Source organism: Poromitra crassiceps, assembly GCF_964638095.1.
Source record: "Poromitra crassiceps genome assembly, chromosome: 19".
Taxonomy (NCBI): Eukaryota; Metazoa; Chordata; class Actinopteri; order Beryciformes; family Melamphaidae; genus Poromitra; species Poromitra crassiceps.
In genome coordinates, this window is record NC_139646.1 from 20,991,896 (window position 1) to 21,016,528 (window position 24,633).

General features: G+C 44.5%; 2 protein-coding genes across 2 annotated transcripts; one reads left to right on the plus strand and one right to left on the minus strand.

The window, feature by feature from the left end:
• Positions 1-2,190: 2,190 nt before the first annotated feature.
• On the minus strand, positions 2,191-11,271 carry LOC310793618 (alkaline ceramidase 2-like). Its single transcript, XM_083655452.1, has 6 exons — positions 10,997-11,271; positions 10,435-10,549; positions 8,486-8,627; positions 7,536-7,673; positions 2,883-3,020; positions 2,191-2,716 (listed from the first exon to the last, which is right to left on the minus strand). Exons 1-6 carry the CDS (start codon positions 11,108-11,110, stop codon positions 2,533-2,535), a joined length of 831 nt encoding a protein of 276 aa, XP_083511578.1. The 5' UTR covers positions 11,111-11,271; the 3' UTR covers positions 2,191-2,532.
• Positions 11,272-11,916: 645 nt separating this feature from the next.
• rps6 (ribosomal protein S6) lies at positions 11,917-18,783 on the plus strand. The gene is made up of 6 exons (XM_083655504.1): positions 11,917-11,977; positions 12,628-12,759; positions 13,172-13,382; positions 15,329-15,475; positions 17,104-17,261; positions 18,651-18,783. Exons 1-6 carry the CDS (start codon positions 11,972-11,974, stop codon positions 18,744-18,746), a joined length of 750 nt encoding a protein of 249 aa, XP_083511630.1. The 5' UTR covers positions 11,917-11,971; the 3' UTR covers positions 18,747-18,783.
• The last annotated feature ends 5,850 nt before the right edge of the window (positions 18,784-24,633 follow it).

Consider the following 24,633-nt stretch of genomic DNA (forward strand, 5'->3'; position numbering starts at 1 on the left):
TACTCCCGTTACTTACAGACTTCCCACTTACAGTTTTTAGCCTTCAACCTGGAAGTCAGTGGCTCCAATTGTAAACTAGAAATACAGTTCACAAAGGCAGTTTGAATAAAAAAAAAAAATCGATCATTGTTACCACAAAAAGTCAGGCTGTTGTAGTTACTACAAAATCAAATTCTACTTTCCTGAGATCACAAACTTGCAGCCGGCTTATTAAGTTGTTTGAGGTTGCATTGTGATGATGAAATATGCTGCCTACATCAACGGCATGGCTCTGTAAGATGGTTACTAGCATGGCCACTAGGGGTTGAGGCCTCTATAAGAGGGTCTGTCCATATGTCCCCATGAAAGAAAGAAAGTGTCTGTCTGTCTGTCTGTCTGTCCAGAATTGCAAGGCGCGCTGTTGCTCTGATCACCTCCAAAATTTGCCAAAACACTGTTCAGGGGTCTGGCATGAGTTTGGTGTGACAAAAAAAAGTGTGCCCATGGGGGGCACTACAGCAATATTTTTTCAACTTATTTTCCACCTTCACAATAAAAGCCCAACACGCACTTTACACAGTTGCAAGGTACACAATTGCTCCGATCGCCTCCAAAATTGCCATCAGTGAGTGAAGACGTGTGACCAACAAAAGGTCGCACAGGGAGGCCATGCCGTTATTAGACTCTGTGTATTGTTTATACGAGTCCTGGGACGTGGCTTCATTGGGCACGCATTGGCCACATGAACAAGACTTGTTGGCAAAACAAATCATTGCTGATTTGGGTATTTTCATAGAATTTGTTGACAGTAAGCAATGCATGAAAAAACACCAGCCTTATCCTTTAGGCTTTCTTGCACAATTTACATAGTTACCATAATGTGAAAAATTAAGTCTTAAATACTGATTCTACTCAAATAAACCTGACAAAGCTGTTTTTGTTTAGATGGAGTTTGCAATGTCTTGGGGGGGGAGGGGGGATCTGCATTGTGTCTAAAACCTTTGGGGAGTTTTTCCAGCATGGGTATGCTGTAGGTTACTAGGCAAATCTTTGAGAAGGTTCACTTGTACATTCTTTTTGCCTATCACTCTAATGTTGTGCTGGTGCTCACCACTTTGCACTGGAAAATACTAGTGGGGCAGAGAGGCTTTGAGAAACATTCCTCCATTTTGTGCAAAATATGCAATTCTTTCATTTAAGAGCCAATTATATTTCACTGTGCACCCCAATACAAATTGCAAAAATAATTCCTACTGTATACTGCTGTAATGTGAGGCAAATGTTGCACTCCATTTTCTGCCTTTTCAGAAAAATGCAACTTTCTGGCCAATGTCAAACGGTACCTGTGCATTCCAGACAGTAACACAGATCTCAGCAATATGTTTGCATGATACACCTTTGCTTTGTGCAGATAATTTGATGTTAGTTCATGAGTTAACAAAGTATGTACAGAAATGTATTAAATACGTTTCTAAAACACTATCCTGAACGTCATGCTGGCATGCTGGAAATCAGACTTGGCACACACACAACAACAACAACAACCTTCTTAGTTTCACTATAGTGCCCATTTTTACAGAGGGCAAGGTATAAGAGCCTGGATCCATTATATACTCAAAATGCATTAGGTGGCACACGAGTTACCTTCTTATAACGCTCATATAATACCTTATAAACTATTTAGTAGCAGCTTGCTGAGTCACTGAGAATAGTCATAATAATAATAATAATAATAATAATAATTGACTGGATATAGCGGTTTTCAAGGCAAGGCACCCAAAGCATTTTACATATCTGTGTGTGTGTGTGTGTGTGTGTGTGTGTGTGTGTGTGTGTGTGTGTGTGTGTGTGTGTGTGTGTAATGTGTAATGTGTATGTATGTATGTATGTATGTATGTATGTATGTATGTATATATGTATGGGGGGGAACTCAACTCATCCACCACCATAGCATAGTGAGATTGGCAAAGCAATATGATAACATGGAGCCTTAATGCATCTTGCATTAATCACAGTTAACATCTCCAGTGCTTTGTTTCTAGACATGATTTCATAATGACCAGAGTGCATCTATAAGATGCTATGATTGTTTATAAGGCAATATGATGCTTTATAGGGAGGTTTTCTGACTAACCAAAAAAACAACAAAAACATCTCTATAACCTTGAAATGCAAACAAACTAATAGTTTCACGTGAAACAGAATACATGATCTCCGTTGCAACGCCTGAGAACCCATTTGGCACCTGAAGAAACACAACGTGAAAGGTGTCTTGGCTTTGATATTGTTTGTGTCACGTCAAAGACGTCACTCTAGGTCACCGAGAGAGATGACTTTGGGGCACATGTTGTGCTTTGAGAGAGTTGCATAAACACTGCTTTGTAACATACCAGAGGAGGAGGAGAAAGGAAAAGGTTTAACGTGCATCACCTAATATGCCTCCGGGTCACGAGAGCACCGAGTGGACTCGAGCCGACTCACGGTGTGTCTTGTGCCCACGCTGCTGGCTGGCATCGTGGAAGCACGACTGGGCGGAGGAGAGCCTCCCTGGGCTTAGGTCACCTTGATCGCAGACTTCTTCACGCAGAGCAAGGTGATGTAGGGCACCCCGATGAAGGCCCACTTCTCGTTGGGCCAGAACATGATGACGGGACCTCGCTCCGGCGCCTCGGTCGCCACGTCGAAGTAGGCGAAGCAAACGCACCCCAGGTAGGAAGCCAGACAAATGAGGATGTGCCTGCAGGGGGGCGAGGGGAGTTTGAATGAACCAGAGTACTTGAGAAATGGCAGAATAGTAATCGTGTAGTTATAAGTAGCCGTGACCGATAAATAATGTGAAGAGCACATCTTTTGAATAATGTTGATGTCCCTTTTAGTATCGGAAGAAGAACTTTTGAGCTTACCAAGCACAGTGTAAGTAGGGGAAGTTGACAGAGGACCACATTTCGCAGAATATCCTGTCACTGATCCAGCAAAGGAGAGCCAGTGCCCACCAGAACCCTGAGATCAGGCCCAGCTTGAAGACACGCGGGTTTTCACACCTGCAACGACCAAAACACGACACTGAGAAACGCTTACAGCTGTAGGGGCAGGGGAATAACCAACAGTCGTTTTGAAGTCAAATCTGTAGCCTAAATGTTGTTCACTCTGTCATGCATATCGTCGTCAATGTCATTAAATCATCATTGACCAAGCAGTAAGCACACACTAACTGCTTGGTCAGTTTATTCAGTTTGACAAATGAATAAACTGCTCTTTAAATTTCCCCATTTGATTTGATTGACTGTGCTTGCTCTCCTGGATGCAGGTGCAAGTGTTAAATCGCAATGCCAACAATTAAGGTTGAACACCACATCTCATCAAATACTTTTGATATACAGTGTGGTGCAAGTATTTCACTTGAAAACCAACCGAAATGGAATGTGTCAAATGCCATTTATGTTCTTTTTTTATTTTGCGTGTCTGTTGTAAAACGCTCACCTTGATGATCTGTGTTATAGTATTGCTTTGTAATTGTAACTAACAATTCCCTTACATCGGCATCTAATTCTGACTAGACAGCTATATCCTCTTAAGTGACCTCTTTGGAAACTGAATTGTGACCCATCCACCAAATATCCTAGGTCTAGGATACTGTCCAAAAGTGTCTCGTAGCGGTCACACCACTGACCCAGAGACGTGCTCACTAACCCCGGAGTGCTGATACTCAAAGCTATTCTTAGTCTTGTCCTCCTTAGACATACCAGTCCCAGCCCGCAGCTGGCCGAGGCAGACACTGAGCACCAAACAAAGCGACAGGGAGGCCAACGCTTTAGTGCAACTGCACCGGCCATGCGGCAGAGTGACACTTTAACTTGACACCCTCAGAACATTTGATGATGTATGTGCAAGTTTCATTTGAGTCCCTCTCTGCCCGTCCTCTGCAGCACAGCTAGCCGTCTGTGTCTTCCTCTATCGGCCCCAAGACAATGAAGCTAGTCTGCTGTTCGTGTATCCATGAGCAAAGAGGAAGTGTAAAAATAGAGACACGAATGCTAAACGCTGCATCTTTCAAAAAAGGAAACGGGCCATTAAAGCGTCGTAAATATGACATTATTATAGGTGTTCGCTATTTAGACACGCTACGTTCTAAGAGGCGAGGGAAGCCAGAGCCTACAGCAGGTAGGCTACTGACATCTTTACATAGAACTGACATGTGGGGTCCGGGGAGCACCAGGGGTTCCAGGGGGGGTCCTCAGCAAATTGATGAATTATTAAACTTCAGCATTATTTCATTTACAACAAGTCAACACAATTAGAGAATGTAGAAGAATGGTTGTATTATTAAATCGTAGTTTCACTGTTATCTCTCTGCCTACAATACAGATAGTCATGGAATTCTGGACAAAATCATATCAAACAATAAAAAATATTCTCCGATTTGGGTCAAGAGACAAAATCTCCTCAAATGGGGGTCCGTGGCCTTATGTGTACTAACTTAGGGGGGGCTTTGATATGAAAAGGTTGAGGTCAAGTACCCCACACCGGATGTCCGCGACTCTCAGTTAAAAAACGACAGCCAATCAGATACGAAGCATAGATGATCAGAGCAGCAGGGCCTTTCCTTGGAGACACAGAGTCAGTGTCTGGGATGGGAGAGGGACACAGAGTCAGTGTCTGGGATGGGAGAGGGACACAGTGTCAGTGTCTGCAGATGGGAGAGGGACACAGAGTCAGTGTCTGCAGATGGGAGAGGGACACAGAGTCAGCGTCTGCAGATGGGAGAGGGACACAGAGTCAGTGTCTGGGATGGGAGAGGGACACAGAGTCAGTGTCTGGGATGGGAGAGAGACACAGAGTCAGTGTCTGGGATGGGAGAGAGACACAGAGTCAGTGTCTGCGGATGGGAGAGTGACAGAGTCAGTGTCTGGGATGGGAGAGGGACACAGAGTCAGTGTCTGGGATGGGAGAGAGACACAGAGTCAGTGTCTGGGATGGGAGAGGGACACAGAGTCAGTGTCTGCAGATGGGAGAGGGACAGAGTCAGTGTCTGGCTGTCTGCGGATGGGAGAGGGACCGTTTGGGCTCAGAGAACTGAATGAAAGCCCGGCTTGTCTCTCTCAGGGTGGGGCCCGGCTCTGAAGCTACCCGCGCTCTGGGGAAGAGAAACGAAGAGGCACTACAGGGTCAGAGAAGCAGCCGCTCGGGATACAGAACATTATGTGCAGGGCAGCTCTGCTGGCATCGCTTCAATGATATGAAAGACTGGTTGAAGGCGCAGCCTGCATCTTAAATGTCAACACGTGATTCAACACTATCAAGATGAATGAATGAATATGAAAAAGACATCAAGTAGTCTTGCTGATATCTGTAAATGGCCAACTAACTATACGAGGGATCAGCCGAGCAGCATTTTGGTAAACAAACCGCGTCACTGGGTGGCAACGGCAATGGAACCCTATGGAGCCCAAGTGGCGTAAGGGTTGATTGTCTGACTCTAGCCAGCTAACTCTGTTTACATTTTAAAAACTGCGACAGTTCACACAACTTTAACACGACATGCATATATTATTCATCAAACTCTTGAGCTACTTCTGCTCTCACTCAGAATGTCAAAATATAAGGGATGTCATGTATAGTTTTTGAGATATTAACGTTTGTTTGGCACAACTCATACTATTAATTGCCACGGGGTTCCGCATTTCTGGGTGTCAAGTGACGTCACGCTGATTCGTCCTATAGTCCTTGAAATGTAAAAACCAAATGAGATGAAAAGCTATTGTGTTCAGCACTGCGGCCAGTAGTACAGTATATTTAGACCCTTATGTAGGACAATGCATGAGAAATATATATTTGTATTTGTATTTGAGGGACAATGTACATAATGAACATTACTGTAAATGTGCCAGTGTTACCCTGATGGCTAACTCTCAACTGCTGTCCCTTGGAGTGGTTGACCCCATCCTCTACGAACCTTCCTACAACTAAGGAGCAGTGGGCAGCCGCAGTGCAGCGCCCGGCGACCAACTCCAGTTCTTTTGCCATTGCCTTGGTCAGGGGCACTGACAGGAGTCTTAACCCTGACATACATGTCTTTGATGGTGGGAGGAAACCGGAACACAGGGAGAACATGCAATCTCTCCACACAGAAAAGACCTGGGACGGACCAGTGACAACAACTACAATCGTGTACTTGATTTTTTTATGTTGGTCTGGCCCTTTATGAATAACAAGTACACGTACACGCTCTTATGTTAGCTTTGTAATGTCTACCCTAGTGCAGTGCTTCTCAAATGGGGGTCCGGGGACCCCCAGGGGTCCTTGAGGGGGTTCCAGGGTGTCCCCAGCCAAAAGGGGGGTAATTTATTTTAGCTATAATTCCATTCATAAGTAACACAATGACTATTTTGGTCATGGCTTTTATACACTTTCTGTAATAAAACATCTAAAAGCATCAATCTTATTATCATATGGGGACCGTGGGACAAAGTCCTATCAAATGGGGGTCCGTAATCTTTGTCAGTTTAGGGTGGAAAAAATGTGAGAACCGCTGCCGTAGTGGACAGACACCAGAGCCTTTTCCCACTTTGTCCAAAGCAGAAGTGACGTGATTAATTAGGGCCAGCAGCCCGATACTGCAAATCAAGTTACATAATAGTCTGTCCTATCTGCGGGCAGCCGGCCAGGCCAGCAGGAACTCTCACCCACTTAGCAGAACAAAAACAATTGGCCAATATAGATGACTGCCTTTGGGAGTTATGTGGAGAATTACAAACAGGTTGAAACAATAGATGAATTAAAGGCCACAGGACTGGAGGTGGTGACTTAAGGCTTGTGGGAAACGGAAACAACACAGCATGCCTCCGACATGACCGTGACAAGCGTTACAGACGCAGATGCAGATAGACAGGAAGCTGTGAACACACACACATTTGCATACACTGGGACACAAACACGAGAGAGTGACTCAAGTGTTTTCGATAACATTCTTTCTCATCATAAGTGCCTAAAAATAGCTAGGAAAGGACAACGTGTCATGGCCGCCAGTGTGAGTACAATAGGCCAAAGGTGACTGTCAAGGTTGTAGGTTTGATTTGGAAAGAAGCTGAAGGTCCGTCCTCCCGCAGAACATTTAGGACAATGAAAGCTCTCTCTCTCTCTCTCTCTCTCTCTCTACCTTTCTCCCTTTCTCTTTCTCTTTCTCTCTCTCTGCCTTTCTCTCTCTCTCTCTCTCTCTCTCTGATGCCTGTATGTACAACCACTATGTAACACACTCTAACTGACAAACACATTCTGGCTCCACTGACACATCGACAAACATCTTTGTCGTTTTGGTGTTGCCATTGGGGTAATTTTTTTTTTTAATCGATTACATCAGTAAGGATGTAGCCTGTAGTAGACTATTAGGCTTCAATCGTGACATTGAAAAAATGAACCACCTGCTCCTTTGTTTCTTGGAATGACTCAGTGAAATCAGTTGGTGACGTGTTTGTTTGGAATGGAGACTCTCTAGTTACACACACACACACACACACACACACACACACACACACGACTGGCTAAAGCGACTGGCTAACCTTCTGAGCTCTGTGATGAGCAGCACGGTGCAGGGGATGCCCAGTGTCATCAGTGACAGTGAGTTGACCACGGGCTTCACAAAGGCCAGCCCAGTGGTGATCCCTGACAAGATGCCAATGACCACTTTGAACCTCGACCTACAGTAGATGGGGAAGAGCAAAGCAAGGAATAGCAACAGAGTCCGCAGCAGTCTGCTGCTCTATGAATAGCATGGAAACATGCAAAAAGAATGTCGGAATGACACAAAACTCTTTCCAGAAAAGCCATTTCTCAGACATTGTAATTCCTATGTCTTATACTAACAGCATACTGAGTTCCATCAAGCAGTGTTTTTCCATCTACAGATTGCAAGGCCCTGTGATTTGGTGTGACAGCCTGAGGTTAAGAGCCGTCACACCGGCTCTGTGACAATGGAAAGAGAAGTCAAGACATGTGATGCAGCGTTCACTGGTGTCAGCTATCTTCAACAGGACTATTATTAAAACAGGACAGCCATAGAAGTAGACACAACATGACAAACCGTGGCCAGCGGCGAACTCGACAAACAAAGGAAATATGACTTATTGAAATTGAGAAAAGCAAATATTTGTCTCGGTATGAAATTGGATTTATCGAAAGTGAAAAGGGGGGAACAATAGTTGTTTGGAAAAAACAAAACAAAATATGATTTCATGTAATAACAAACTAAACATCAGAGAGTTCCAGAGAGTCGTATCTGTGGAGGCAATCAGAGCAGCTGATTTAATCGATTAGTTCCTCCTCGCTTTTTTGAAGGTGTGTTAATCAGCTGCTGTAGTGTGTTTTGGAATGAAAACATGCACAGATATCAATAACACACATCAATAACACATGCGCACCGCATGCACTGCATCCTTGTAGAAGCACGCTAACGCCATGTTTACAACTACTTGACCTAACCAGAGTAACGCGAGCCCAGTCATTTCCTTACCGATCCCTCCTGAACATCCTGGGCAGGTACCTCTTGGGGAACCACATGCCGATGGCACACATCAGCACCCACAGGATGGCCAACTCATCCAGCATTTGGCCGAGGAAGCTGAGGGTGGCATGGAAGTACGTAGATCCGATACCTGTGGGAAAAAGAGGCATCACAAAGACGACCTTAGAAAAGAAATGCCCCCGGAGATGCCAGAGAAAAGAATGTCACCTGAAGTTGGTGAACACGTCAATTATTTGAGGTCTATCGTTATCTCGGTTCATTGAAAACAAACAGTAGTAGAGCCTTGTAAACTCAAACTTGGTCTGTTATGGTCCTTTGAAAACTAAACTCAACTAAAAACATGGAATATTTGTCAAACAACATTGTGAAACCATGGAGCTATCATTATTAAGGATTGGGTAAATTGTTTATACTGGGAGCTGAAAAAAAACTATGCAGAGCAGAAGTGTGCACACAACACACAGCTGGCCTGCTCAACCACTTCACTTTAAAAAAAAGTAGGGTCTGTTTGTCATTATGTGAAAATGTAACCAAGCCAATTGAAAACTGCAACAAAGTAACACTTTCACAACTATGATTCAGATTCTAACAGACTACAGGTGAAGTAAAGCAACTGATGCCAGGGCAAGTTCAGGTGTGAGGGAACAGAATATATGGCAGTCCACCACTCATCTGTGCATTGTGCAACTCACTTCAGGCCAAATCAGTATCAGTAATATGAGGTGGCGATGCTGAGAGGTAAAGAGTCCGCTGTGTTAAATGAAGGCTCATAATAGCAGCGACAGGTTAATTAAGAATAGGAACAGTTATTTCTGATCTCGGCCTCATTAGTCACAATGTCCAAGCTCTATGAACCAGCCAATGCTATTTTGTTATCAGGGTCCAGCAGACCTTCTACTATATCAGCATGATCTGGGTGGAGAGTCACACATTTTAACTGTCACTGGGTCGCATTTTAACTGTCACTCTAGTCATGCAGTACTGGCTGGCATCCCAATCTAACCAGTAACTGAAAACTGACCTGAAAACTGCTTTACAGAGACTGTCCATGTCACCGCCCCAACACCCATTCTCATCAACACAACATACATGAAAGTACAGAATATCCTCAGCAGGCAACACACTCTAGCCAAGCTATCTGAAAAACACTGCCATTACAGTTGGGGCCAAGTTAGGGGTTGAATGTTGTTTTCACAGGAGAACATATAGCTTTGTCTTCCTGTTCAGGTCAAAGGTTATCCCAACTCCAGAGACAGTAGAGGAGAGAAGAAATCAGTGATGACTCCCAGTCCCTGCCAACTGTTTTCTCTCTCTCACATGAACAAATAAGATTAGCCTAAACAAAGTTACACCATGTAAATTAGTTTGAGTGTTACCTACTTTGTATTCGACCCATGCCGGGCGAAGCTCTACAAACTAAGAATGACTGTGGCTGTGTCAAATATGCAAATTCTGTTTGACGTCGACCTCTGAGGTCCCCACTCAGGAACAGGCAGTAGGAGGTTTCTGTCAGGACAGTGTCCCTATCTTTGCTGATGGACGGCGTTTTCAGTACAGCAGCCAAGGGAACCAGGCACCGTAATCTCTGGACTTGTGGACTCAGTCTGGTGACCTGGCCATTTAATTTACATCCAGTGACACTAATTCAAGAAGTATGATCTCAGACACAATCTAAGCTAAATGCTTGTTATTCATCCAACCAATTTGGTAATAAACTGTTTTAAGAGGGTCGGGTGATTCAGTAGAAGCATGTGACAGAGAGGACACAGATGTTTAGTCTTGATATCATAAATGCAGGCTGGCTAGTGTGAACACCACACAACTATGCTTTAATTTAGATCACATTGACATCATCCAGGAGGCCTTACATAAAGCTGAACAGTCTATATGGGACACGTTAAAAAAGGGGATTATGCAGACAGTACCAGGCAACTTACCGACCACAACTAGTAGACTCCATATGAGATATATCCCACTGTTGAAATGTGTTGCATATTGGCGGAACAAGCACATTAATATAGGCGGCAAAACAAAGAACAAAATGTTGCTGATCTGAAATGATAGAGGGGGGGGGGAGGAAAGGGGTGAGCAAAACATGTCAAAGCTGAGTTGACCAAGTAAATGGTTGTCAAAAGTGCACTAATGCTAAACAATTTCAATGCAGTGTGGCCTTGTGTAAACTGATAAGCAGCAGCAATGAAGGAAAACAAGGCGCAAACGTGTAGTTAAGTTAATGCTAAAACCACTATTCTCAATCAGTTAACGTGATTTATGTTGTATCAACAGCTGCGGCAGATAGACTACGGCAGATACCAAGATGATCCTGATGCTGCTGAAAACAAACTGTTGACTACCTGGGAAGCAATGCCAATGCCATGCAGAGAATAACAAAGCCAGAGCCGTGGTGTCTAGCGTTAAAATGAATATACTGTAAACAAAAACAAACAAACAAAAAAATACAGGTTAAGCTGCAGATAAAACCCAACGACATCAACCGACCGTGTTGTAAAACTCAGCGATGCTGGGGTAAATAAGGTAATTTCCTTCACACCAGTCCACATCGGAGCTGCCAGCTTGCAACTGGTCCCAAAAAATAGGATTCACGTTACTCATGTCTCGACTAGTTCTTGCAGATGGACAGTGCAGAATCAGATGGGAATCCGACGTGTATGTCACAGTTTTACAGATGAAAAAGGCAGTCGAGGAAAGCGATTGCTGGTGGCGGCGGCTGGCCGACAAAACACTAGGCTTTGACGTCTGACACCCGAAGCATATTGTAAATCCAACGATGGGATACACTGGAGAAAAGTCGTTGAGTTACATTGTGAACCACTGTCCTTACACAAAAGCCTGCAGCTTGTCGTGACGCTCAACTCTGTACGTACATTGTACATTACGATTGACAGCCGCTCGCGTTAATCAGAGTGTCTAGTTGAAGCAAGACATTCACACATGCCCACTTCCGTCTTCGCTAAAATTCCGTAGGCGACCATGTAGACGACACATTTCCGGTCTAGCCGAAAAGGCTTTCCCATCACGTGAACCATCACAGTTGTTCTTTGGTACGTTGTGGCAGACGCACGCGCAGTGTCGTTTTGTTAAAAAATGAATAACATTTCTGTTTCTGTTCTTACTAAATAATTCCATGGTTGTAACCCATCCCATTTTCTGAGCTATAATTTATTTGGACACCACTCTTGATGTGTGTTATTTGTAAATTAAATACGCAATTTATTTTAAGAAATAAATTAATTACTGGAGAAATGTTAACTTGTTTTAAATTTGTTAGACAATGTTCTGCTTAAATTTGTTCCTAGATTGAAAACTGTAGAGAAATCTGTATGTTTCTTTAATCTATGTTTTATTTTATTTTATGTTTTTAGTTCTCGCGATAATTTCAAGCCTATGTGAGACAACGAGGCGGATATCCGGCCTCTTTTTCGTGGCGGACCGTCTTTGGGTCGGTTTAGCAAAATGAAGGTACAATGTTCCCAGCAATTTATTTCTTTGTACATATTTATTTTCTTTGAAATATTCCAATGTGATTGAAGTTCAGACTCTGAACTTTGAAACCTTCTAGTTTGACAAATGATTCGCGGCTCTGACACTTGGGATGCGTATTGATTGGGATGAAAGCTAGCAAGGAGTGATCGTGTTGGCAAATGAACCTACAAACATGGCTGCCTACTATGGGAAAATGTGCATGTAGTTGAAGTGAAAGTTACCGAATGCTTATAAATGTCCAGAGTTTTGTTGTTCCTAGAATGGCGATGTGCTCCATAGGAAGTCTGTAAAACCTGCTAAATTATTGAAATGTCAAGCCGGCTACGGTTAACTAGCTTCATCACCTGCTAACGTTAGCAACTCCCTCCAAGCTAAAGGCGTGTTATTAGCTACAAAATGTAACCCCGTAACTTATACGCTAAAAATTATGCCGTTTTTTCTCTGCATCAAATCATGGCCATGTCGTCATAGAAAGCCCATCGAATAACGTGAACTTATAACGTTACATGTTCTGTGTTGTGCTATCAGAGCTAGCTTACCTACCTACATAGACTTGAGTTGTCATTGCTGTGTTGAACACTAACGTTGCATGAAGAAGCTGTATTAATACAGTCTTTGTCTTGCAGCTGAACATCTCATTCCCCGCTACTGGCTGTCAGAAGCTGATTGAAGTAGACGATGAGCGTAAGCTTCGCACTTTCTATGAGAAGCGTATGGCCACTGAAGTGTCAGCCGACCCTCTGGGAGATGAGTGGAAGGTAAGCGATGGTGTCATTATTCCTGGCTCCCTGGACCTAATGTCTGTCTGACGACATTTTGATGCCAGGAGCACATTTGATCTTGAGAGGGCACAACGTTTTTGTGTATTCTGTACACATTATTTGGCACACCAGTAGACCCTTTCTGACTCGTCCATAGTCACTAAGGGGGGACAGCGTGCTGCCAGAGTAACTGCAGAGCTGCTTTACCAGATGCGACCAGACCTTCTCACCATGGCTGGTTGAACTGCATTGCTCTCTCAGTGCGACTAGGGTCGGGAACTAAGACCTTGTTCAAGTGTTTCCAGAACTGACCGTATCAAAACACACCTCCATTACTACTAGAGAACCTTAGGGTTTATATGCCAATTTCCCCAATAACTAATACAATTTGTTTTCTCCACTTCTCCAGGGTTATATGGTGCGCATCAGCGGAGGCAACGACAAGCAGGGCTTCCCCATGAAGCAGGGTGTGTTGACCCACGGCCGTGTGCGCCTGCTGCTCAGCAAGGGCCACTCCTGCTACCGCCCCCGCAGGACTGGTGAGCGCAAGCGCAAGTCTGTCCGTGGTTGTATCGTGGACGCCAACCTCAGCGTTCTCAACCTGGTCATCGTCAGGAAAGGTAATGTTTGAATCTGGTCCATTCAGACTTAACTTGTGCAAAACAACATTCAGAAACAGCTGTAACAGGTCTTACATAAATCCACTCACTTTGTGTATTAGTGTAAAGTTTTTAAACTTCGATCTCCTTTTGCTGGAAGTCTTACCCATAGTGTGCACCAGTCTCGACACACTAGTAGGAAGTCGTTGATGTGTACGACATCTCAGTTTGTGTCCACACTGGTTCTTTTTAGTTGTATTGTAGCCACACATTCTACAGTGTGAAATCAAGTACATAGCCTCAGTATACACAAGCAGACATTGAAATACATCTGTGATATGGGCAAATATGCCCATTTTGTACATTTCTCCTAACAGATATTGATGCATTCATATATTAACACCAAAGTTTTGAATGCTTAATTCAATTTGAACTTGAAGGCAAGGTTTGGAAACATGGAACAAGAAATGTCTCTAGCATGCAACAAAACGGTGCCGATAGTTGCTGCGTAGCTTACCATTTATAACAATATTTTTAATAAAGGTTTCAGGTACAGCTACTCTGATACAGTTTGCATGACCTCAAACTCACATTTAGGAATGTCTAAATGCATTTATTGGAAAAGTCTGTTTATGGCACACCAGTAGACCCTTTTTGATTAGTCTGTAGTCATTAAGGGGGGACAGCGTGCTGCCAGAGTAACTGCAGAGCTGCTTTACCAGATGCGACCAGACCGTCTCACCATGGCTGGTTGAACTGCATTGCTCTCTCAGTCTATATACTAACCAAAGGAACCCACACATGGTTCCAACATTTCCTGAACTATCTGGATCAATATGCATTTGCATTCTTTTTACTCAACCTGCTCAATTACAAAGAAAAATAATTGTTTCGCTGCATTTTCTCTCGCCCGCTGTGTGAGTGGCAGCAAGGTGTAGGGAACATAGGTCCAGCATGTTCAGTTTACAGGAGCAGTTTGCTTGTAGATGAAGCACGTACCACCATACCAAATGTGAGACACCAGAATCAGAATATTGCCAAGTAAGATTACACAAGGATACAATACAAGGAGTTAACTTTGGTATTTATGTGCATACTGCATAACGTCAATCAATAAACATGGTAAAAGAAATTAAGAAAAAAAGGAAAGAGCAATTACTGCAAGTAAAGTACGCTAGAATAAAATATTAAATTATATATATATATAAACATTTTAAAACGAAAGAGCTGTGCAGAATTGTGCAAAGAATGTCCTCTTGGTTGCTATGCTGTTATGATCTTTTAGCCCACTGCACACTGGTCCTCTCAGCTGTTTGACCAATTTGGCAAGTGTTGCCAATCATCCTTTGACTCGGGTATAAGTAATACCGTAAATTCCGGACTATAAGCCGCACCTTTTTTCCCGTTTTTTGGCCTTTTTTGGCCCCTGCGGCTTATATAACGGTGCGGCTTATCTATGGATTTTTTCCAAAAAAAAAAAAAAAAAAAAAAACTCTTTTTTAGCACTCTTTCTAACTATAAATCCACTTCTGTTTTAATTTCCTCTCTTGCCCTCTTTTCACCACACTGTATGACACTGTGTGCACTGTAAATAACAACACAGGTGGTGTTATGTTTCCCGACAATCCCCTCTGTGCATGTACCCTTACATATGGTAATTAAACATTAAAACACAATAAAAAAAAAATATATATATATACCATTAAAACACCCGCGGCTTATAGTCCGGTGCGGCTTATATAAGAAAAAAATAGTCAACTTTGCAGGTGCCGCTTATACACCGGTGCGGCTTATAGTCCGGAATTTACGGTAGACTTAATTTGACCAAATGATCTTGACCTGAAACCTGAGCGCTCAACATTGTCAAACATAAAAAAAATGGCAGAACTAATCCGTTTAGTTTTTCCATACAAAGATGGAAAAAACGTATTGATCAACTCTGCTTGACTTGTTTTTCTCTCTCTCAGGTGAGAAGGACATTCCCGGCCTCACCGACAGCACTGTTCCTCGCCGCCTTGGACCCAAGAGGGCCAGCAAGATCCGCAAGCTCTTCAACCTGGCTAAGGAGGATGATGTTAGGCAGTATGTTGTGAGGAGACCCCTGACTAAAGAAGGTGAGACTGGGACCTGGACGTTGGCACTTCTGGCCATTACTTGTAAAAGTCAATGGGATTTTTGTATGGGGATTTTGGTTAAATGCTTGAAATAAGGCCTGTGGTTAACAAGTTTATGAAACAGCTAAGTTTGTGTTCAGCGAGACAATCTTCACAAATGAGGACCTCTTATTATGATTTTCAAAACGTAAATGCTTTTTCTTTTTTTTCTGTTTTACACCAATCATCAGTATATAAATGCGAGCTAGGGCTCTGTCTGTTTCTCTGTCTGTCCCACTGATGACATCATTAGTGATGTCATAAATTCACTCACACACAATGCTATAGTTCAGTGATGATGTCATCAGTGATGTCATACATAGTCATTGTGACATCACTGATGTCAGACTGAGGGAGAGGGAGGGGAGGGAGACAAGAGCGACTGAGGGGGAGACATTGCGCGTGCGCCAATAGGGCAAGCGAGGCCACGCAACAGCTGAGCTGCAGGGCGGGCGAGGCGCCTAGTTTTCAGAAAATGCTTCAAAAGTCACATGTAGTCATACAGTAAGGACAGCAGCTTGAAGTCTCTAGATCAGTGGTAGCCAACCAGTCGCCCGCGGGGTGGCGCTGTGGCGCCCGCAAGCCACGTTCAGAAAAATGTAAAAAAAAAATTTTTTTTTTTTTACACAAACAAGACAAAACAGACAAACAGGCTCAGCCACAGGGGAAAGAAAGAAAAAACAAAAAAATATAATCAGAAAAATTAATTTTTTATTTGTTTTTCTCCTCCCTTCCCACAATAACACACAAATGTAGAAAATAATTTGTTTAACAATGCATACGTTTTAAAAACGTTTATTGTCTGTGTATAATTTATTGTCTGTGTATAATTAATTATTGATTAACTATTTTGATCCGCCTGGGCTGGGGTCAAAGTTTAGTTTTACGTTACGTCACTACGTCATTCACTCTGCGACAGTGCGACTGCCAGCTGCCAATGATTATATCAGTCGGCTAAGCTAAATGATGGAACGCAAGAACAATGGCAGAAAAGTGAAAGAAAAAACATTACCAATTTCAAGAGGAGTGGGAGGAAGAGTTCTTCTTCACAACAGTGAAAGAAAAGAGTGTATGTCTCGATTAAATGCATAATACTCATTATTTAAAGGTAAATCGAGCAAATTTCAACAGGTAGCCCCCGACATGACTCTCTACCCTTCAGGTAGCCCTCGACCTCAAAAAGGTTGGTGACCCCTGCTCTAGATGTGGCGCAAGATTGGTCGCCTCCAGGGCCAGACTCATCCTGTAGAAATGTGATGGGCAAATCTAAACAATGATGGATTTCTACTGGTGTTTTGTTTCTGATGGATTTCTACTGGTGTTTTGTTTCTGATGGATTTCTACTGGTGTTTAGTTTCTGATGGTTTGCTGCCCACCACTACTTGGCAGATTGCCTTTTGCATCCAATTAAACCATAGCTGCCCACGGAAGCTGAAGGCACGTGTGACCAAAGAACATCCCGTGTGAATATTGAACATTGAAATTCAGAGATTAAAAATTGCACCAGCACTAACAGGAACTGTCACATGGAGGGTTCGGGTCAAGAGATATTTGCGCTGCCGATGATAACGCTCCCTCCCCTCTCCCAGGCAAGAAGCCCAGAACCAAGGCTCCTAGGATCCAGAGGCTGGTGACCCCTCGTGTGCTGCAGCACAAGCGCCGCCGTATTGCCCTCAAGAGACAGCGCACCCAGAAGAACAAGGAAGAGGCGTCTGAGTACGCCAAGCTGCTGGCCAAGAGAATGAAGGTATGGACTTTTCTTATTCTTATTGCCGTGCATTAGCCACACTTGCTCAGTATGTCCCAAGAAGTTGATGCAGTGTGAGAGGAGTTATCAGAAGTAGACACAAACATTTGATGTTCACATTTAAGCAGCTGGAATCAAGAGAATTTTCAAAATACTTTGTGATTAATTTAATAGTTGACAAATAATCGATGAATCATTGCAGCTCTAGTGTGCACTGCAGTGTCCCCTTGTTGAAAGAAGAGCAATACTGTGGAGCTTAAAGCTTCCCAGGCATCAGAATTAGTGGTGAAATAAAATGCGTCATTACTCCTTTGCATTCATTTTACTGGGAATTTCCAAATGTCGTGATAACAACCCCAGCGAGTCTTGTGCTTTCTGTGCCTTCACAATTGTATTCATACCTTAAAGTGCAGTAGGATGATTCTCATTAAAGTTCAGATGGATTACAAAAATACATATTGGATGTACAGAAATGTTTAGTCATACACATTTGAAAACGATCACCAATGTGTCTTAATCTCTGATTGGTCCCCAAAGGTTAATTTCCAATGTTTAGTTTTTGTGGTATGATATATATCTTGACAGATTTGTATTCAGGGGTGGCCAAACTTTTTGGTTGTGGGCCACATAAAGAAAAATATAAAAGAATAGACAGTGCAGCAGTTTCAACCAGTTACACTGAAAGAAACGCAAAGTTTTTGTGTATTCTGTACACATTATTTGGCACACCAGTAGACCCTTTCTGACTCGTCCATAGTCACTAAGGGGGGACAGCGTGCTGCCAGAGTAACTGCAGAGCTGCTTTACCAGATGCGACCAGACCGTCTCACCATGGCTGGTTGAACTGCATTGCTCTCTCAGTGCGACTAGGGTCGGGAACTAAGACCTTGTTCAAGTGTTTCCAGAACTGACCGTATCAGAACACACCTCCATTACTACTAGAGAACCTTAGGGTTTATATGCCAATTTCTCCAATAACAGTAATGGTTTTTAGACCAGAATACACCTGTGCCATCAAAAATTCATTTTCTACCAAAATATTACAGTTTATTGATGTGCTCACCTATTACAATGGGTATTTCTGTACCTTTTCAAAAAATATTTTTAATTTCTGTGCCAACAGGTTAAGACATAAGGTCACCAAAATTCCCCCCCTCCCCCAATAAAAAATAAAATGGAATGAATCATGGTGGGCCACTTAAAAACGGGCAATGGGCGGGGCAGTTTGGCCTTGTTTAGATAATGGAAAAATGTCATAGCATAGGTTGGGGGTGGGGGGAGGGTAATCAGGCAGCAGTCAAGGTGAAGCCTGCGAAATGTCACTAGGATAACGAGCATTATTTTATTGTGCAAACATTTGACACATACTGTATTTCTTTATGCAAACAGGAGGCCAAGGAGAAGCGCCAGGAACAGATTGCCAAGAGGCGCCGCCTTTCTTCTCTGAGAGCATCCACGTCCAAATCCGAGTCCAGTCAGAAGTGAACTATGGAAACAAAATAAAGACACGTTTTGCTGAAAATATTGCCTCTGTGATTCCATGTCTCGTTAAGTTTTCAACTAGTTTGAATACAGATCATAAAATGTTAACTTTTATTATTGTTGAATTATTTGGAACTTTGGAGCCCGTTCTAATGCTGAATTGATGATTAATTGATGGACATCTATAATTTTGATAATGAGTCAAGTCATGTTGTGTTCAGTGGATTTTATCTAATTGTCTAAAGACAGGTTTGGCTTACAGTTGAGGGCAGGAACTCATGACTGACTGTGGTGGCCAAGAGTTTTCAGAGATGTGTGGTGAAGGCCCAAATCAAATAGATTTTCACTCACATGATGATCATGTTCATTGGCAGAAGTACTGTAATTGTATAATTTTATGTAGCATTTGTTCCTAAGCTCAAAAGTGAGATGCACAGTAAGATGTGAATGTATGTAGATGTGGTTACCATAAAGGTTTGACTGGTTTTGGAGCCCATATTTTATTCTGGATAGATTCCTGAACTAGAACTTGTCTTATTGGCAATCTAGTCTCATTCAAGCAAGTTCGTCAAATGTTTCACAAAACATTACTGCAGGAGTTTAAAAAGTGGTTAGCTCAAGCTGCATAGCATGAAAACAGGTGGGCGGAAGTAAAGATATAGACGGTTTTCACCAGCTGCAACCCCACAGCACTTCCTTTTTCTCAGCTTCTTGTGTTTTATGGCGGTTGGCATGGGGACACCTCGCCATTCCGAAGTGTCGGCATTCCGATCATTGACTTCTATGCTTTCGGAGAGGCGGCCCTTTTTTATCTCCAAAAAATGTTTCGCCGAGAGGTTAGGTTAGGCTTAGGCGTGGGGGGTGGGAGAGGTTAGGTTTAGGGTTAGGGTCTGGGGGAGGGTTCTTTCGCAATGGCGAGGTTAGGGTTAGAATTTTGTCGGAATGCCGGTATTTCGGAATGCCGACATTTCGGAATGCCGAGGTGTCCCCGGTTGGGGGGGTTGGGTTGGCATCCTTAAATGTTGCATTACCACCACCTGAATTGTATCAGCTTCACAGTGCTAACTATTGACAGTGTCCACTTTCTCAGCTATTCAGGGGAAAACACTGACATAGCCTACTTCTATTTTTGCTATGTAAACGTTTAAATGTAAAGATAGGCCTATGCGTGCAATAACGTACTGATAGTCAGCTTACTCTGTAACATGTAGCTTTTATTAGCCTCTCAGGCTAGCTCCGGGACGCAATCTTTTTGTTCCCCATGATGGCGAAGGCATGACCCGCCCCTCTCTGCCTCTAATTGGCTGACTGCACTCGCCTGCTTCCCAGGCGAGCCAGAAGTCATCTTAAACGAGCCTATACTTTCATTCAATGTCACAATGCTGCGGGGGGAAGTAGGCTACTTCATAGCTTAACTACGAAAATAGTGTCCGCTGTTTATCTCCCTTTCTGCTGCAGCATGTTGAAGAAATAAATGTTCAGTTTGAACAACACCCATTCTGGTCATTAGAGCAAGATGATCGCTTCCACTACCTCTGGTTCCCCCTCTCTCCTCTCCCCCTCTCCCCTCCTCTCCTCTGGTTCCCCCTCTCTCCTCTCCCCCTCTCTCCCCTCTGCTCTCCTCTGGTTCGCCCTCTCTCCTCTCCCCTCTGGTTCGCCCTCTCTCCTCTCCCCTCCTCCCCTCTGGTTCCCCCTCTCTCCTCTCCCCCTCTCTCCCCTCTGCTCTCCTCTGGTTCGCCCTCTCTCCTCTCCCCTCTGGTTCGCCCTCTCTCCTCTCCCCTCCTCTCCTCTGGTTCCCCCTCTCTCCTCTCCCCCTCTGTTCGCCTCTGGTTCCCCCTCTCTCCTCTCCCCTCTGGTTCCCCCTCTCTCCTATCCCCTCCTCTCCTCTGGTTCCCCCTCTCTCCTCTGCTCTCCTCTGGTTCGCCCTCTCTCCTCTCCCCTCTGGTTCCCCCTCTCTCCTCTCCTCTGCTCTGGTTCCCCCTCTCTCCTCTCCCCCTCTCTCCCCTCTGTTCGCCTCTGGTTCCCCCTCTCTCCTCTCCCCTCTGGTTCCCCCTCTCTCCTCTCTCCTCTGGTTCCCCCTCTCTCCTCTCCCCCTCTCCCCTCCTCTGGTTCCCCCTCTCCCCTCCTCTCCTCTGGTTCCCCCTCTCTCCTCTCCCCTCCTCTCCTCTGGTCCCCCCTCTCTCCTCTCCCCTCTGGTTCGCCCTCTCTCCTCTCCCCTCCTCTCCTCTGGTTCCCCCTCTCTCCTCTCCCCCTCTGTTCGCCTCTGGTTCCCCCTCTCTCCTCTCCCCTCTGGTTCCCCCTCTCTCCTATCCCCTCCTCTCCTCTGGTTCCCCCTCTCTCCTCTGCTCTCCTCTGGTTCGCCCTCTCTCCTCTCCCCTCTGGTTCCCCCTCTCTCCTCTCCTCTGCTCTGGTTCCCCCTCTCTCCTCTCCCCCTCTCTCCCCTCTGTTCGCCTCTGGTTCCCCCTCTCTCCTCTCCCCTCTGGTTCCCCCTCTCTCCTCTCTCCTCTGGTTCCCCCTCTCTCCTCTCCCCCTCTCCCCTCCTCTGGTTCCCCCTCTCCCCTCCTCTCCTCTGGTTCCCCCTCTCTCCTCTCCCCTCCTCTCCTCTGGTTCCCCCTCTCCCCTCTCCTCTGCTCTGGTTCCCCCTCTCTCCTCTCCCCCTCTCTCCCCTCTGTTCGCCTCTGGTTCCCCCTCTCTCCTCTCCCCTCTGGTTCCCCCTCTCTCCTCTCTCCTCTGGTTCCCCCTCTCTCCTCTCCCCCTCTCCCCTCCTCTGGTTCCCCCTCTCCCCTCCTCTCCTCTGGTTCCCCCTCTCTCCTCTCCCCTCCTCTCCTCTGGTTCCCCCTCTCCCCTCCTCTGGTTCCCCCCACCCACCCCCATCTGCGGTCGCCTTTTATACACTTCCCAAACAACGCAGGACAACGTGATTGGCTGGCTCAGATTTGAACAGATCTGAGCCAGCCAATCGCGTTATCCTGTGATGAGTAATGTCCTGGGCCCCATGACCGGATGGACCATATATGGACTTCCTCCCCCCCCCTGGCTGCGCTATCATAGCTGCTGACTGCACTATCCGTCAGATCCGTAACATGGACGTTACTCTGCAGAAACTACAGTAACAAAATCACGAATTGCTCTGTTTTTGGAGCTCTGCATGTCTGTGTTTGTCTAGTTAATGTGTTAACGTTAGCTAACGGCTAACATTCGCTAGTTAGCCAACCAACCAGCAGCTAACATTAGCTAGCTAGCTAGCTTACCGGAAGCGATATTTTTTTGGGATGATGGCGAAGGTATAACCCACCCCTGGTCCTCTCTGCCTCTGATTAGTGGCAGCGTTATAAACCATAGATATGACTATATTAAAAACATAAACACACTGGCGTCTTTCATGCAGGCTAGCAAGCGTAACTGCTGTATGTCTGAGTCTGACCCACTGAGTTTGACGGTCTGACCACAGACTGTAACAGATGTAATGCAGGATAGCCAAGCGAATGTGTTTAACCTCGCGTCACCAGGCTCTTCTCGGCGAGAAAGAGCCTGGCTCCCGCCCACAATTGATTTTGTCACCCTACTGGTTCCCGCCTAGAGCCCGCCCTAGACCGGATGGCAGCGTTTCTAGCTCGTCAACTTTCACGTTAACTTGACAATTTGACCCAAGTATCAGAATCCTCTTTCACCGTTTTGACCGGTGTGTCAGGCGGTGGTGGCGGAGATGCCATATTGCATAAACGTTTTGTTTTATGTAACGCTAGCTTTGTTTTGTTCAGACTCTAGTTTAGGTAACATCACCGCGTCAAGCTAACGGCAACAAAGACGTTGTTAGGCGCATTGCCATCCGGTGTTAATTCTGGGTCCGGGGTTTACGCCCCCATGACAAAAAGCGGGGTGGAAGGTGCCCAGACTAAATGTGTTTGGATGGAAGTTTGACGCTAGGCCAATCAGAGGCAGAGAGGGGCGGGTTATGCCTTCGCCATCATCCGAAAAAAAATATCGCCTCCGGGACAACAACGCTTCCTACCCAGCGTGTGCACGTCTTTCCGACAGGGGTGGTTGTTATGGCAACTATCAACAACAACAACAACAACAACAACTACTACTAACTACTACAAGACATAAAGACCGAAATAGGCTACCTTGTTAATGTGTCTGTCGGAGACACGGCCTAACGTTAACATTTAATATGAGCCGAATATCAGCCTGCGCTCAGCTATGTAGCCTATACAGGAAGTAAACCGGATATTCAGGTGGGTTGTGACGGTTGTTATTGTTGTCAAGTTAAAACTGTCTATAGAAATCCCTGTTATTGAACTCCACAGCATGCGCCTTCAGAGGGACCTTTCCAATAGCATACAGACCAGGGAAGACTTAACTTTATTTTACCAAAAGCAATAGACTGCATTTTATTACTTGGTGTCAGGTTAGCAGGAATAAGCCATCATGAGAGCTGCCAAAAAGTAAGAAACACTTAACATTGTTCTATGTTCCGTTATATTCTGTCAAGACAAGCTACTACCATCTGGCCAAAGCCTATATAAACCAATCAGTTGCAGAATTGTACAATCAGTATGTGCCACTACTACAGGCTAGAATGGAGTTTTCTTATAGACATGGTCTAAAGTTGCCTGGTATAGAAGTTAGTTTGAGCTCATTTTAACAGCCTTGCTTACAAATGAGTATATTATTGGTAAATGCTCAGTAGTGGTTTTTAATTGACTTCACACTAAAAGCCTGTTGAAAGCAAGCTTCAGTTTTCCCTCCTGTTATCCACCTCATTTTACCACAGGAAATGTACCCATCCTTTCATCAGGAAATACCATGAATCTTCCTTTGTTAGCTAGTTTCACTGCACATTTTCTGAACATGGTTTTGTTTCTGTACACCTATTTCAAAAATAATTTCACTTATTTGATATTGTGTACAAATAATAGACCAATCAACGTTTATGCATCTTCACACAATTTACTTTATTGTAGGCTAATTATATTACATTTGTTGGTCAACATCAATGGGCATAACCTTTAGCATTACTTCCATTACCAAAACCATGGCTCTTGGCCATGGGCCAAGACTTGCACGGCTTCCTCATGCGGCTATTGGTGCGAGCCTGTGCCTGGACAGGGGGCAGGGGCACAGGGGGCATGTTGTTGAGGGGGCTGGTAGGGGCCAAGTAGGCCAGAGCAGCACCGAGTGAGTCTCGGACTCCATCAGGCACGTTGTGTTGGGACATCTGTGAGACAAAGAAGAGCAGGTACATAGCCCCATGCTGCAGCTGCTGGGGCACGCCATGGAGGCTCCAGGCAAACATCAGCCAGCTGCTCTGAAGGAGATCAACCAGAACAGCCGAGCTGGGCAAACTCTCCACTACCTGTTGAGGAAAGGACATAGGGATATTTTCACTCAAATTGTTGAGTGAAACAAATTTGACTCAAATTCCACTGATGATGATGTCACAATGCCTCTGACATCACTGATGATGTCTCAATTTATGACATTACTGATGACATCATCACTGGGACTGTGTGTGAGTGAATTTATGTGGGACAGAGAAACAAACAAACAGCCCCAGCTCCCTTTTAACAGGTGATGATTACAATCAAGTGACACAAACAGCCAATGAGCTGTGTGTATTGTAGCGCCATATTGGTAGGAAAATGCTTGTGACATCATGGGAATACTATGAATACCTCCTCTATTTGCCGTTTAACATGAGCGTGACCATCTTTCCACTCCACCATCACAGCCAGCTGGTCCTGCATAGCAAGTTAGATTCATAGTTTTATGGAATGAGAAGTTATTTATTATGTGCCATTTTAGGAACATTAACAGCACCAATAACATACGACTTCACTGTGTGAACAGACTGCAAATTAACTTACGGTACTGTTTCTGTGAATTT